The 15,791-nt window shown below is 49.7% G+C and overlaps 1 protein-coding gene across 1 annotated transcript in view; it reads left to right on the top strand.

Moving 5' to 3' along the window:
* The first annotated feature begins 1,742 nt into the window (after positions 1-1,742).
* The window catches only part of CLCN6 (chloride voltage-gated channel 6), a 33,137-nt gene continuing 19,088 nt past the window's right edge, over positions 1,743-15,791 (top strand). The window contains exons 1-6 of the mRNA XM_060259238.1: positions 1,743-1,855; positions 8,925-8,984; positions 9,617-9,682; positions 10,032-10,097; positions 11,499-11,565; positions 11,816-11,922. Of these exons, the coding sequence (XP_060115221.1) occupies positions 1,781-1,855; positions 8,925-8,984; positions 9,617-9,682; positions 10,032-10,097; positions 11,499-11,565; positions 11,816-11,922 (441 nt within the window). The 5' untranslated portion in view covers positions 1,743-1,780. The remainder of the gene's footprint in view (positions 1,856-8,924; positions 8,985-9,616; positions 9,683-10,031; positions 10,098-11,498; positions 11,566-11,815; positions 11,923-15,791) is intronic.

Below are 15,791 nucleotides of genomic sequence, written 5' to 3'. Positions count from 1 at the left end.
TATTAGAAATGTATGTAAAAGTGGTGTTGTCTTTGCATTGCTGCCTTTTCAAAGAAGCCAATTGTGAGAGAATATAAATATTTTATAAAAATAAATAAATAAAAGGATTCAATTTATTAAATTATGTAGCAGTCATCCATTTACTCTTAATGCTTCAGGACGTCAGTTTAGAAAAGAAAGGCATGGGTTAGGGTTGCCAGGTCCAATCCAAGAAATATTTGGGGACTTTGGGGCTGGAGCCAGAAGACTTTGGGGGTGGAGCCAGGAGCAAGGCTGTGGCAAGCATCATTGAACTCCAAAGGGAGTTCTGGCCATCACATTTAAAGGGGCCACACACCTTTTGAATGCCTTCCCTCCGCTGGAAATAATGAAAGATAGGGGCACCTTGTTTTGGGGCTCATAGAATTGGACCCCCTAGTCCAAACTTTTAAACTTGGAGGGTGTTTTGAGGAGAGGCACCAGATGCTATGCTGCAAAGTTGATGCCTCTACTTCAAAACACACCCTCCCCCCCAGATACCCATGGAACAATTCTTCATTATACCCTATGGAAATTGGTCTCCACAGGGAATAATGGGGCGCCCAGCAGACATTTACTTCTCCCCCCACCCCGCACTTTCTGATAACCCTGAAGCAGGGGGAGGGCCTCCAAGCTGGGGGATCCCCTGCCCTCAACTGGGGATTGGCAACCCTAGCATGGGTACAAGATGCTGTCAAATTCTGTCTGAAAGGTTTCAGTTGATATGCAGAGAAACTGATTTCATGTTAACTTATTTACGAATACTGGGTGTGGATTTGCTAGCATTTTCCTGCTACAGGGGATGTGAAGCACACTGGGGCATAAAAGCACACAACTCTGGCACCTCCACTGAAAAGGGTAGTCAGGTAGAAGGTTCTGGATTTTTTTTTTTAACCCCGCCCTCGCCCCCAAAACTGGTATTTTAAAATTTATTATTTCAGGGCAATTAACACCAAGGTCTAAGCGTCCCTTTGAATAATTAACGTGTTTGTGGTTAATTCTCCCCAGCTAGGGTTGCCAAGTCCAATTCATGAAATATCTGGGGACTTTGGGGACGGAGCCAGGAGACTTTGGGGGTGGAGCCAGGAGACACTGGGGTGGAGCCAGGAGCAAGGGCGTGACAAGCATAATTGAACTCCAAAGGGAGTTCTGGCCATCACATTTAAAGGGACAGCACACCTTTTAAATGCCTTCCTTCCATAGGAAATAATGAAGGATAGGGGCACCTTCTTTGGGGGCTCATAGAATTGGACCCCCTGGTCCAATCTTTTTGAAACTTAGGGAGTATATTGGAGAGAGCCACTGGATGCTATACTGAAAATCTGGTGCCTCTACCTCAAAAAACAGGGCCTGCAGAGCCCCAGATACCCGCAGATCAAGTCTCCATTATTTTTTATGGGAACAAGCCTCCTTAGGGAATCATGAGTTCCCAGCAGACATTTCCCTCCCCCCCTCCCGCTTTCTGATGACCCTGAAGCGGGGGGAGGGCCTCCAAACCGGGGGATCCCCTGCCCCCACCTGGGGATTGGCAACCCTGTACCCAGCACACTGCCCCACAACGGGCACTTCCGGTTTCTAACTGCCAACTTCCGCCCTTCTTCCGGGGTTGTCGACGCCGTTGCCTTGGATACCCCTTCTCGTTTCCTGTTTCTGGCTGCGCTCGCCTCGTCGTATAGGCGGAGAGAAAGGCGAGGCGGTCGCGTGACGCGCATGCGCGCGAGGTCTGGCTGGCTCCGAGCCTCTCAGGGCGGAGAGGAGGAAGATGGCGGCGGGGTGCGGGGCGGGGTGCTGCGGCTGCTGCTGCGGGGAGAGGGAGAGCCGCACCCCGGAGGAGCTGGTAAGGCCGGCGAGGGGGGCGGGATGCCATTGGGTTCCGTTCCCTTTGCCCTTCCCCTAATAGGCTAGCTAGGCGGTGGCGCCTCTGAGCATGTGCAGAGTGCCGGTAGCGAAGAACTAACTATCCTCCGCCCCCCCCCCCTTTAATGTCATGTCCAACTGCATGGAAGCATAAATGATGGCAATACAAATAGTGTTGATAACATAGGGCAGGGGTGGCCAAGGGTAGCTCTCCAGATGTTTTTTTGCCTACAACTCCCATCAGCCCCAGCCATTGGCCATGCTGGCTGCGGCTGATGGGAGTTGTAGGCCAAAACATCTGGAGAGCCCCTGCTCCCAACCAAACCCAGCTCCAGACTGGGTCACCCCACAAACAGCAGCAGGCAGGGGAAGGGACCCCCCCTTGCCTCACACCCAGCCAGGGAAGAGAAGAGAAGGGAAGGGAAAGGAGGGGAGGGGGCTGGCAAAATAAAACAAGACCCCTCCCCTCACAAGACCCCCCTCTTCAGAACAGCAGCATTTGCTTGGGGGGGGGGGAGAATGAAGGACTCAAAGACAGACGCTTAAGCAGGGGTGGCCAAGGGTAGCTCTCCAGATGTTTTTTGCTTACAACTCTCATCAGCCATCAGGCTGATGGGAGTTGTAGGCAAAAAACCATCTGGAGAGCTACCCTTGGACACCCCTGATTAGGGTTTTTTCCCCTGCAGGGCCAATTTTGGGGAGGGGGTGGGGGGACTTCATGTTAAGGCTCCCCACGGAGCCTGCTTGTAGAATAGACGCTCGTGTATGGCACAGCGGGAGGAGCGTTTCTGAGGATGTGCAGAGTGCCCTTCCTATCTCTCTTCTAGAAATCCTCATTTTCCTTTACTCGTATAAAATCTCCAGTGGAAACCAATTTTACTGTTCAAGGAACCAGATTTAAGGGCGAGGGATTCTCACAGGACTGGATCGGGAGTCTCCACCCTGCAGGACTGAGTGCCAAGGAAAGCATCGTTTGGTGACTCACAATATTGGGTAGGCAGCGATGGAGGGGGCCTTTGAACATAGGCAGAGATGCCTCTGAGCATGTGCAGAGTGCCTCTTTGGGTTGTCTGTAGCGAAAAGCTGCAGCTGTCCTCTACCTCCTCTCCTTTTAAAGATATCCCCAATTACATGGAAGCATAAATAATGGTAATAAAAACAGTATTGGTAACTCAGGGAGGGGGATTCTGCAGGGCCAATTTTGGGGTGTGGGGGGAGTTCATTTGAAGGCTCTCACAGAGGCTGTTTATAGAATAGATACCGTGTATGGCACAACAGGAGGAGTGCTTCTGAGGATGTGCAGAGTGCTCTTCCCCTTTTTCCTTTACACGTATAAAATCTCCAGTGGGAACCAGCATGTTCAAGGAAACAGATTTAAGGGCAAGGCGGGGGGGGGGAGTCTCCACCCACCCTACAGGGCTGAGTGGCAAGCAAAGCATCATTTGGTGACTCACAGTATTGGGTAGGCAGCGATGGAGGGTGCCTTTGAGCATAGGCTGAGTGCTTTTCCAGCCTTCTCCAGTGTTCTCTTCTATCCCCCACCCCACCCCACCCCACCCCTAGCACTGACATGCAGTCCTTTTTTATACACATTCATGGTTTAGACACACTTGTGTAGAAGTGTGGGGAGGAGTTGTTTTGTGGAGGATTGGAGGGGGAAATGGAACCTTAGCAGATTTTAGGGCTCTCTTGGTGTCATGCGTTATTTAGCTTTTTAGGGAAGTACGTTTGCTTAGAAACGTTTGTGATTGACAGCACTCGCTCAGCATTCAGCCCCCTTCCTCAAATGCACCAAAATGATTGCCTATGTAATACATGGGCATCATGTATACAAAAATATAATACATCTCCTAAGAAAAACGTGTTGAATGTCGATACATATAAAATTAGGTAGATCGTGATATTCTCTTAGCCCTTCCTACCTCTCACCTTCCTATCATCCTATCTGAGCTAGGATGGTTGCAGATTTGGGGTGCTTCTTTAAGAAAAGCCAGTCAGTGGCTGATGAGCTGTGGAGAGGGGGCCAGTCTCCCAGTTGCCTCAGAGTTTTGCAGAACAGAGCATTGCATCAGGGGCCACTTCTCCCTTGTTCCAAACATTCCTTCTTCCACGTGGCTCTGGAAGATGCAAGATCCCAGTTGCCTGCTTTTCCGTACGGCTCCCTTACGGCTGGTATAGGGTGACAAAACCCGAGGGCAGCCCCAGCATAGGCAATAAACGAGGTTGCGGAGCGAAGGGTGGCTTTTTTTTGTGCGAGCAGCAATGGCTTTTGGCGAAGCCCTGGCATTGCTGAAGCCTCAGCAAGATCTTTGGCAGCTGCGGCTGCTGAAACTGCAGCTCTTTTGTTAAAATGCAGATGGGGTCCTCACTACCGGCACTGTGGGCATGCTCCGTTTCCTTGGCAGGCGTGAGCTGGCCAGGCTGTTTCCTGCCACCTCCTCTTTTTCCCAGACATCTCCATTATCTTGGTAGCGCAGAGCTGTTTGCTTTCAGATCTGTGGGTTTCTCTACATCATGTTTGCTCTTCCCTGCTTTCCTGTTCTTTGGATGGTGCAGCCATTTATTGTCTGCAGCGCTTCACTGGCTTTTTGTTGTGTCTCGCTGGTGATTGGGCGGGGGGGGGGGGACCCTGCGCTGGACAGGAGAGTGCGTGTTTGGCATGCGTCTGGTCCCATCCGCAGCTTCTCCAGTGAAAAGGCTCTCAAGAGCAAGAGAAAGATGTGTCTCTGCTTAAGACCTTGGAGAGCGCTTCTGGCTTGGCTGGGGGTGGTTGGGCAGGTTGCTTGTAAATTCAAAGGACTCCCTCCCTGCGGCAGAATGAGGTGAAAGGGTGCGACCCTTGCATTCCCAGAGTTAGTGCCCAAAGTAACTAATGCGTTTTCTCTAAGCCGTCCCTTACCTACATGTAAAAAACCCTAATTAAAGTGACAACACAGTATGTAACAGCAGCAAAACAACCAACACTGTGTACAAAACACTCAATAAAAAAATCAATAATATAAAGTTTCTCTTTGTTATTTCAGTAAGTGTAAAGATGATTCAAAATTTCGTCTTGTTTTGTATAAACAGTCATTGCGACTGTATGCTTTAAAAATTTTTTTTTTGTAATTGTGGTATAATGGATGAAAATTTGTAAGATACCTTTAAGAAGTTGATTAGTAACAACTGGGACTTCTTGTATAAGGAACTTCGTTTTGAATATGGTTACTGAGCCTTGTGCCTTGGATGAGAATGTAATCGAGTGGCCTTAGTTGATGTCAAAAGGATGTATAGCAAGTATGGTTTTGTACTATTCGTAGTATATTTTGCATACGGTTTGTAGATACTTCATTATTAGGTGTTATATTTTACACAACATAAGAACATAAGAGAAGCCATGTTAGATCAGGCCAATGGCCCATCCAGTCCAACACTCTGTGTCACAGAGGAACATAAGAGAAGCCCTGTTAGATCAGGCCAGTGGCCCCTCCAGTCCAACGCTCTGTGTCACAGAAGAACATAAGAGAAGCCCTGTTGGATCAGGCCAGTGGCCCATCCACTCCAACACTCTGTGTCACATAAGAACATAAGAGAAGCCATGTTAGATCAGGCCAATGGCCCATCCAGTCCAACACTCTGTGTCACAGAAGAACATAAGAGAAGCCCTGTTGGATCAGGCCAGTGGCCCATCCAGTCCAACACTCTGTGTCACACAGTGGCAATTTTTTTTTGTGGCTAATAGCCACTGATGGACCTCTGCTCCATATTTTTATCTAAACCCCTCTTGAAGGTGGCTATGCTTGTGGCCGCCACCACCTCCTGTGGCAGTGAATTCCACATGTTAATCACCCTTTGGGTGATTGGCTCTATGAGGAAGCACTTCATGAGAAATGTGATCCAAAAGTCAATGGGCACATAAGGAAAATCACCCTTGGAGCCTGATCTTTTAAGGAAATGGGATACCCCAGAGAACTGAGCAAAAGGATTGAAGGACTAAGTACAGGGGACTTTGTATTTTCCATTCCTGGTGGATCCTGTTCCTGTGTGATTTTTTGTATGCTTTGTATTTGGTATCATCTTTACACTTACTGAAATAACAAAGAGAGACTTTATATTATTGATTTTTATTGAGTGTTTTGTACGCAGCGTTGGTTGTTTTTCTACATGTAAAAAACAGCAGCTGTTGCAAAGCTGGGACAAATGCAGAAGGGGAGATTGAGAAAATTAAAGAAAAGCTGGAAGAGTTTGGAACATTTAGTTTAGGACCAAGGAAGGACATGAGACTGTATAAAATTATTCATGAAAGCGGATGGAGAGAACTTTTCCTGACTTCTCCCATAATACCAGGAACCCAGTGAAACTAAGTAGAATCGGTTCGGGGCAGGCAAAAGGAAATATTTCTTCTCTGAACAAGTAATCAGATTTCTCATGAACAGTGAATCAGTCTCTGGTCCATCAAAGTCAATATTTATTTATCAAATTTATATCCCGCCCTCCCCCGACAGGCTCAGGGCAGGAGATATTGTTTGCTCTGACCGGCAGCGGCATTCCAGGGTCCCAGGCGGGGGTCTTTCCCATCACCCCCTGCCTGGCCCTTTTAAATGGAGATGCCGGGGACTGGACCTAGGACCTTCTGCATGCCAAGGAGAGGCTCTGCTGCTGAGCCACGGCCTCTCCCCTTGTGGAAATTGTGGAACTTACTGCCGGTGGATGTAGTGAAGGTCACGAGTGATAGCTTTAAAAGGGGTTCCTAATCAATGGCTGCTACCCGTGGTGAATGAAACGAACCTCCATATCAGGGGTGGCCAAACTGTGACTCAAGAGCTATGTGTCACTCTTTCACACGCATTGTGGCTCTCAAAGGCCCCACCATACTGTTGGCGGGCTTGGAGAAGGCATTTCTCTCTTGACATCACTTCTCCAAGCCAACCCAACAAGAAGCTTGGAGAATGCATTTAAAGTTGCTTTCTTTCCACCTCTCCTCCCTTAAATTTGCCTGCCTGCCTGCTCCCCAACATCTGACATTCATGTCTTGTGGCTCTCAAAACCTCTGACATTTAGTCTGTGTGGCTCTTATGTTAAGCAAGTCTGGCCACCCCTGCTCTGTATTCAGAAGCAGCCAGTGTTTGAAGACCAGCGCTGGAAGGCAGCAAGTGGGGAAGGCCTTGGCTCCAGCAGGGCTCTGCTTGCAATATAAATTCCTTATTGGGCGTCTCTGTGCTGAGAACATGGGGGAGCTTTATCTGCCGCCCCCTTCTGCCTTTGCGGTGCTGGTGGGTGGTGTTGCAAGGGTTAGTGCCATTGTTTTCAAACCCTGGCTTTGCTTAATAAGAACATAAGAGAAGCCCTGTTGGATCAGGCCAATGGCCCATTCAGTCCAAAACTCTGTGTCACATAAGAACATAAGAGAAGCCCTGTTGGATCAGGCCAATGGCCCATTCAGTCCAAAACTCTGTGTCACACAGTGGCCAATATATATGTGTGTATGTGTGTACACACACACACACACACACACATATATACATACATACATATACACACACACATATATATACACACGCACACACACACATATATATATATACTGTGGCTAATAGCCACTGATGGACCTCTGCTCCATATTTTTATCCAATCCTCTCTTAAAGCTGGCTATGCTTGTAGCCACCACCACTTCCTGTGGCAGTGAATTCCACATGTTAATCACCCTTTGGGTGAAGAAGTACTTCCTTTTATCCGTTTTAACCTGTCTGCTCAGCAATTTCATCGAATGCCCACGAGTTCTTGTATTGTGAGAAAGGGAGAAAAGGACTTCTTTCTCTACTTTCTCCATCCCATGCATAATCTTGTAAATCTCTATCATGTCACCCCGCAGTCGACGTTTCTCCAAGCTGAAGAGCCCGAAGCATTTTAACCTTTCTTCCTAGGGAAAGTGTTCCAACCCTTTAATCATTCTAGTTGCCCTTTTCTGCACTTTTCCCAATGCTATAATATCCTTTTTGAGGTGCGGCGACCAGAATTGCACACAGTAGTCCAAATGAGACCGCTTGCAGCTTGATCAGATATTTCTCAGTGGGATGCTGCGTAAACATCCCAGGGACACCATTTGCCCAGCGTTGTTGGTCGTTCCTGCAATGCACAATCCCGTGGGGGTGCTGGGAGCGGCATAAGGCATGCTCTCCCTTTGCTCCCTTTGATGAGCCTTCATAATGCTCCATGGGCACATACCAAGCTACCCACTGCCAAGTCAGGCTTTCTGTCATCCAGGCAAGGATTGTCTGTCCTGGCTGATTAACCCTCTCCTCCACTACCACTCATCCCTCAGGACCCTACAGCCACCTAAGCTGAGCGTAATCTCTGCCTGGGGAGGGCTGTGCAGGGTGCTTGAGAAGTCAGGAAGCAAAGCTGGGACTTCCTGCATGCCCAGTCGGTGTCTGACTCCCTGAGCTGTGCCACAGACTCTGGGAATGCCTTCGGATATCAGCTTGGGGCCCAACAACAGACCTACGGGGGCTCCAAGCCATGTTCCCTCCAAGCTGCGGAGTCTTTGTGAGCAAAAATTCTGCTTTGTGAGCGACTGGCATTAAAGTTGTGAGCTGCTGCATCACTTAGGGTGCTCTGGGGCAATTTTTTTCTGAGCTGAGACAAAAATGTGTGAGCTGGAGGCTAAAACATTGTGAGCTGGCTTACGCTAACTCAGCTTAGAGGGAACACTGGTTCCAGGGTGAAATGAATGACCCAGGCCCCCTGGAAATCCTTTTTGTTTGCTTCTGGGCTGGATTCTTGTTTTTTATTATTGACATCCCACCTTTCTTCCCAGCGGGGACCTGAAGTGACTTAACATCATTCTCCTCTCCTTTGTTTTATCCTCACGACAGCCCTGCGAGGCAGATGGGGCTGAGCATGCATGGCTGAGCTTTGGTGACAGGGTGAGGATTCGAACCTGGGTCTCCCAGATCTCGGTTCAATATTCTGGCCACTACAGCACAGCACCTCTCAGTTAGCAATGAGCAAACTTGTTTCTGGCATCATTTAACTTAGCATGGCTTGCAAATCTTGAATTTGCTTCCTAGACCATCCTTGGAGAGACTCAAGAGGAAGATGATGAGATTCTCCCACGCAAGGACTATGAGGTGAGGGGCTCTAGTATGTTGCATGGATGCTGGGGGGGTGGGGGTGGATTCAGTGTGTGTCTGTGGGGGGGCTGTCTCCTCTTTTATGGGGGTGAACTAGTTAGGGGTGAGTTCTTTTGGGGAACTCCTCTCAGCTTTCCTTCCTGTGTTGAGGCAGGACAAATTGTTCTCTCGCCGCTTTCCTCAGGATGTGTTCAGAGGTCAGCAGCAAGTCTACAGAACCCCTTGCCGAGAGGTCCAGAGAAGTTAGGGGCACCCCATGTCGTGTTTGCTTGCTGGCTTGCAGAAAGCTAGCCTCAGTCCTATGAGGCTCATTGGAGGTCTCAGAGAAACAACAATTCTCCCCACACATGCTCTGTTTCAGTTTACAAACCCTCCTTTTGGGGGCTTGCTGGTGCCAGGCGAACAGTTGTTCAGATGCCTTTGTGGAGAAGTTCTGCTCTTGAGCTTTTCTGGCCCCAGTTCAGTCTTTTTATCATAACAGAGGAGAAGTGCCTGGCTGCTGAAATGTCAGGGCAAATGAGTTCTTTGCGCAAGCGCTGGTGTGGTCGTATCTGTTCTCACATCACTGCCTCTTCTGGCATGAATGTGGTGGTTTCAAGACGGGGTGTGTCTGTCTTGTCTTTTTCCAGAGCCTGGATTATGACCGCTGCATCAATGAACCCTACTTGGAAGTACTGGAAAGTCTAGATAAGAGGGTAGGACTTATTGCTGCCTTCCGTTTCGGTAATTCAGAGGAGGAAGAAGTGGTAGAAATCAGGAGGTGGTGGGCTCTCCTTCCTTAGAGGTTTTTAAACAGAGGCTGGATGGCCATATGACAGCGATGAAGATCTTGTGAATTTAGGGGGAGGTGTTTGTGAGTTTCCTACATTGTGCAGGGGGTTGGGCTAGATGACCCTAGGGGTCCCTTCCAACTCTGTGATTCTGTGAGCAAATCAGAGGTTTACTTCAGGTTTGCACAGACTTTCCCTGTGCAGATGAAATACAGAGGTGATACTGATGCAGACTAACATACATGTAACCTTTTTTTCTCCTCCTCCTCTACAGAAAACCCGGCGGTACGAAGCAGTGAAGTGGGTGATGGTGTTTGCTATTGGAGTTTGTACAGGACTGGTAAGGTGCTTTCGTTAGTGTCCGTCAAAGGTCTCTGTTTCTTTTGTTGTCTTCATGCAGGACGTACCTGGGGGTGGCAGTTGGGTTGGCTTTCTTTAGTTTTAAGCTTTCTTCAGTTTTAAGTGTGTGTGTGTGTGTTACATACAGTCAAGTTGTTTCTGACTTATGCAACCCTTCTTGGAGTTCTCAAGACAAGCGATGAACCAAGGTGGTTTGCCGCTGTTTGCCTCTGGGTATGGACCCTGCCTTCCTTGGGGGGGGGGCGTCTCTTGTCCAAGTGCCAGCCAGGGCCTACTTAGATACATTGAGATTGGGCTTGCCTGGGTTATCCAGGCCAGGGCAAGAGAGGAGCAGAGGTGGAGGAGCCTCTGTGTAGGGGCCCTGTTATTCCTTAGGGAACTCCCATCCAAGTCCTGATCCAGGTTGAACCTGCTTAGCTTCCAAGAGCTGACAAGACCAGGCTAGCCTGGCCCATCAAGGTTAGGAAGGACATCCACCAATTCTGCCTTCCAGCTGCAGACACCAGACTTTTTTGCCATTCCTGAGAGCCAGTTTGGTATAGTGGTTGTGTGCGGACTCTCTTCTGGAAGAACCAGGTTTGATTCCCCACTCCTCCCCTTGCAGCTGCTGGAATGGCCTTGGGTCAGCCATAGTGGTTAAGTGAGCAGACTCTTATCTGGGAGAACCAGGTTTGATTCCCCACTCCTCCCCTTGTACCTGCTGGAATGGCCTTGGGTCAGCCCTAGTGGTTAAGTGAGCGGACTCTTATCTGGGAGAACCGGGTTTGATTCCTCACTCCTCCCCTTGCAGCTGCTGGAATGGCCTTGGGTCAGCCATAGCTCTCGCAGGAGTTGTCCTTGAAAGGGCAGCTGCTGTGAGAGCTCTCTCAGCCCCACCCACCTCATAGGGTGTCTGTTGTGGGGGGAAAAGATATAGGCGATTGTAAGCTGCTCTGAGTCTCTGATTCAGAGAGAAGGGCGGGGTATAAATCTGCAGTCCTTCTTCTCTGTCCCCCAGAAGCAGCATTTTAGGAATGGGCTGGAGTAGGACTTTTCGACTAGGAGGAGTGCTTTATATGAATGAACATATATGAACATATATGAATCTGCCTTATACCGAATCAGACCTTTGGTCCATCAAAGTCAGTATTGTCTTCTCAGACTGGCAGCGGCTCTCCAGAGTCTCAAGCTGAGGTTTTTCACACCTGTTTGCCTGGACCCTTTTTTGGAGATGCCAGGGATTGAACCTGGGACCTTCTGCTTCCCAAGCAGATGCTCTACCACTGAGCCACCGTCCCTCCCCTTGGAATGGGAAAGCAGTCTGGCTCCACCCCATTGCCAGATCCTCAGAGTGTTGCGTTGTGAGTCTGTTCACAGGAGCTCTCTGCTTCTTCCTCTGCAGGTGGGCCTCTTTGTGGACTTCTTTGTCCGGCTCTTCTCCCAGCTCAAGTTCCGGGTGGTCCAGAACTGTATCCTCTCCTCGCGTGGGCGCTCTTGCCAGGCCTCGGTGGGTGGGGGGTGCAGCTCGAGTGTCATCTTTGTCAGCCTTCTGGCTTGGAGTGGCTCCGCAGCCCACCCTGCCCGACTGTTGGAGCCAAGTCCGGGAGCGTCTGCTTAGCCTGGTGTGCAGGGCGGTTGAAGGGGAGGGAGGCTGGAGTCCCACTTGTGGAAAGGTTTGGCCGGTCGGCTGGACCCGTTTCCTTGACTCTCCTCCCGCAGCGGTGGAGGAGTGCAGCGAGAAGGGCTGTCTGGCTGTCTCCCTGCTGGAGCTGCTGGGATTCAACCTCACCTTCGTCTTCCTGGCCAGTCTCCTCGTCTTGATCCAGGTAATGCCTGCAGGGCCAGGCTGAAGTTGGCCCCCAGAAGTTCTTCCTGCGTGACCCGCTCTGAGTAATACTGTTCTTACGAATTGCCACAGTCAGATGTTCGACTGGTAGGTCGTGTTCTGCGATTTGAGGCCTAGCCGAGTTCTTGGAAATTGCAGAGGTCTCTTTCCAGGATTCCGGCTGTTCCAAGCACCACTGCCTTCTGCGGCTGAGCTGGTGTTATTTGCTCAGTGCCCAAAATCTCCAGGCGTTTCGTGAGACTTCTAGGCGCCGCTCCAAGGCTCTAAGGACAACTTCCTGATCCCAGAGGCTCTTAACTCTGTTTGTAGATCTTGGTATTTTGTGATCTTATTACTGTTACTATTGATATTACTGTTATTATTTAAAAGATATTTATGTTGCTTTTCTGCCTGATCAGGGTCCACGAGGTGGCAGACGTTTAAAAAAAATAATTGAACAATTAAAATAATAATTCCTTCTTTTCGGTTATTGTTCATTCGACCCTGTGGTCTTGAACAGTCACTGAGATGTTGTGTTTAAGCAATTAGTGGGCAGCTGCCCATGTAATGATAGGGTATGTGCTGTTGCTTTTGAATGGTTCTGTATTTCTGCAACAGCAGCCCAAAAGTTAGCCAGCCTACATGTAATCTATCCATCTTCATTGTGAGCAACCTGGAAGTCTCAGCAGTTGGAGAAGCAGAATCCTTCCAGGATGTCTTACTGAGGCCTCTTATCCTAGCACTGATTATCTTCCATGCTGTTCTGCTTTTCATCCAGAAATTGTGTGTTAATGTAAAGCAGGGGTGTCAAACTCATTTGTTATGAGGGCCGCATCTGACATAAATGAGACCTTGTCGGGCCAGGCCATGCGTGTCCTAAAATGTAATGCCAGGTAGCAGAGAAATAAACTTTATAAAGAACAAACACAATTAAAGATTTTTTAAAAACTTAAAACATGATTGAAACATTAGCACTCGTTGGTCTTAAAGGTGCTTTCTTTGCATCTCTCCAATGGGATCCAGGGAGCTGGTCAAAGGGAGCTCTGGCTCTTTCCTTCCTTCCCCAGGGGACTAGGAGAGGGAGGAGCCTCAGCCAGAGAGAAGGAAGAGGAGCTTGGCTCAGTTGCTCTGCTGTGCGATTGAGGGAGCCCGGCAAAGCAAGCTCTCCCTCCCCCCCTTCCTCCCCAAGGGAGGAGCCTTGGAGACAATAGAGGCTTTGCTCTGTAGCTCCTGTGCGATTGAGTGATGCCGAAGCAAGCTGTGATGCCGAAGAAAGCAAGAAAGAGGGAGAAGAAAGCAAATGATAGCCAGTTGCGTGAGGGCCTGATAGGAGCTCTCTGGGGGCCTGATTCGGCCCCTGGGCCGCATGTTTGACACCCCTGATGTAAAGTGGCCTCAAGTTGCAGGTGACTTATGGAGACCCCATAACAGTTTCAAAACGAGGCTAACTGAGGTGCATGCCATTGCTTTCCTCTGCGTAGCAAGCCTGGAATTTCTTGGTGGTCCCCTCTCCGAACACTAGCCAGGGCTGGCCCAGTTTAGCTTCTAAGATTCAGGCTCTCCTGTGTCATCCAGGTCAAGCTATCCAGAAATTGCCTCCATCAAATCCAGAGACCTTTCAATTAGCGACTGACTTAATATTTAGATTTAAAAAAAAATTCTTAACTTATTAATTAGGATGGGGGTGGGAGGGATTATTTATTAATAAGTTTAGGAACTAATGAATTTATATGAATTTAAACTAATTGGTTGTAAGGTGGCTTGGGAGGGCTAACTAAGTTAATTAATTTAAGACATAAGTAGTTGGTCTATTAGCCGGGAACTGGAGGGGTTATGGTGAGGAGGGTAAACTGAAACGGCAGGTGCAAACAAATCGGGGGAGTGACACGGGTGGGTTTATCTTGGGTTCATCTTGGGTTGGTGCAGATGTCCGGCCAGGGGATCCCAGTGCTCCTGGGGAGGGGAAGATATGACGGTGGGAATAGACAAAAATATAAGGGAAGGAGACAGAGACAAAATGGTGCTCGGCCACCTTCCAGTCTACTTCTCATCCCAATGGTAGCAGGTAGTGGGACCAAGAGGAGATGCTCGCCTCTGTCATTGGTGTTATGTAACGCCAGGTCCATAAATAATAAGACCGCAACCCTTAGGGAGTTTCTGCTACGGCAGAACATGGACCTGGCTTGCGTGACCGAGACCTGGGTGAGGGACGGGGAGACAGTAGCCCTCTCCCAGATGTCCCCCCCGGGATACTCGGTCTTTCACCAATCACGGATGAGCGGGCGGGGGGAGGGGTAGCATTACTCATACGGGAGGATTACTCCTTTCGGGCTCTCCCAGATCCAAAGATTGACGGGATTGAATGCACCGGTCTGGCATGGGATGTTGGAGAGGGGTTGGCAGTTTGGCTGGTGTACCGTTCGCCCAACGCACCAGCTAACGCCTTACCATCACTATTGGAGGCAGTGGCGGGCTGGGCGTTGGAGTACCCGAGGCTTATGGTCCTGGGTGACTTCAACGTCCATGCCGACGACACGGCCTCCACTCAGGCGATGGACCTAGTGTCGTCCATGGCGACACTGGGACTCTCTCAATTTGTCACGACTCCCACGCATCAGGCCGGGCACACATTAGACCTGATCTTTGCAGCCGGGATTTTGGTGAACGATATCGCCGTAGAAGCGGTTCCATGGTCGGATCACCTAGCCCTTAAGGCCCGTATGGGGACGTCGCCCCAACCCTGTATGGGCGGAGAGCCTATTTTGGCTCGCCCTCGGGGCCTGATGGACCCGGAACGGTTCCAAACGGCCCTGAGGGATCCCTGGCCCACTGGCAATTCCCTCGATGACCTGGTGGAAATCTGGCAGGGCCAGCTGTCCAGGGCTATCGACGAAATTGCACCCCGGCGCCCTCTGCGCCCTCGTATGAAGCTGGCTCCATGGTATACCTTGGAGTTACGCCAGCTGAAACAAGGGCTCAGACGACTAGAGAGGCAGTGGAGGCATACTCGGGACGAAGCAACGAGAACATCCTATAGAACGTTTATGAAGTCTTATGAGATGGCAGTCAAGGCTGCAAAGAAAGATTACTTTGCAACCAAGATTGCATCTGCAAATTCGTGCCCAGCACAATTATTTAGAATAATTGGGGATCTTACAACGTTGCCACAAGGCAAACCAAATGTTAGAGAATTAGAAATAGGCTGTGAGGCATTTGCGAAATATTTTGCAGATAAAATCTCGCTGCTCCGCCAAGACCTGCCTACCACATTAGATACAGTGAGTGAAATTGAGGCTCCGTGCCTGTCTTCAGGTTTAGTGCTGGACCACTTCGACCCACTCAGCCTGGAGGAAGTCGACAGAATCCTCTCTGCTGCTCGCCCGACAACATGTGATCTGGACCCTTGCCCCTCTTGGCTGATTAAATCTTGCCAAAGGGAGCTTAGATGCCCTTTACGGGACATCATAAATAGATCCCTTTTAGAGGGGCATTTTCCAACACCTCTGAAAGAGGCTTTGGTCCGCCCTCTCCTGAAAAAAGCTACAGCAGACCCGGCCGAATTGGCGAACTACCGGCCGGTGTCCAATTTACCGTTTTTAGGTAAAATTATTGAGAGGGCCGTGGCGTTGCAGCTACAGGGGTTTCTGGATGATGCTTCTGTCCTAGACCCATGTCAGTCTGGCTTCCGGCCGGGCCATGGGACGGAGACGGTGCTGGTCACCTTAGTGGATGACCTCCAACGGCAACTGGATCGGGGCGGCGTTGCGGTACTGATGCTGTTAGATCTGTCGGCTGCATTTGATACAGTCGACCATCGGCTACTGACGCGCCGCCTCGCCGACATTGGGGTTGAGGGGTTGGCCTTGCAAT

This window comes from Heteronotia binoei, chromosome 18 (assembly GCF_032191835.1).
Source record: "Heteronotia binoei isolate CCM8104 ecotype False Entrance Well chromosome 18, APGP_CSIRO_Hbin_v1, whole genome shotgun sequence".
Classification (NCBI taxonomy): domain Eukaryota; kingdom Metazoa; phylum Chordata; class Lepidosauria; order Squamata; family Gekkonidae; genus Heteronotia; species Heteronotia binoei.
Note: the sequence above shows the minus strand (reverse complement) of the source record. Positions and strands in the feature narration are given on the sequence as shown.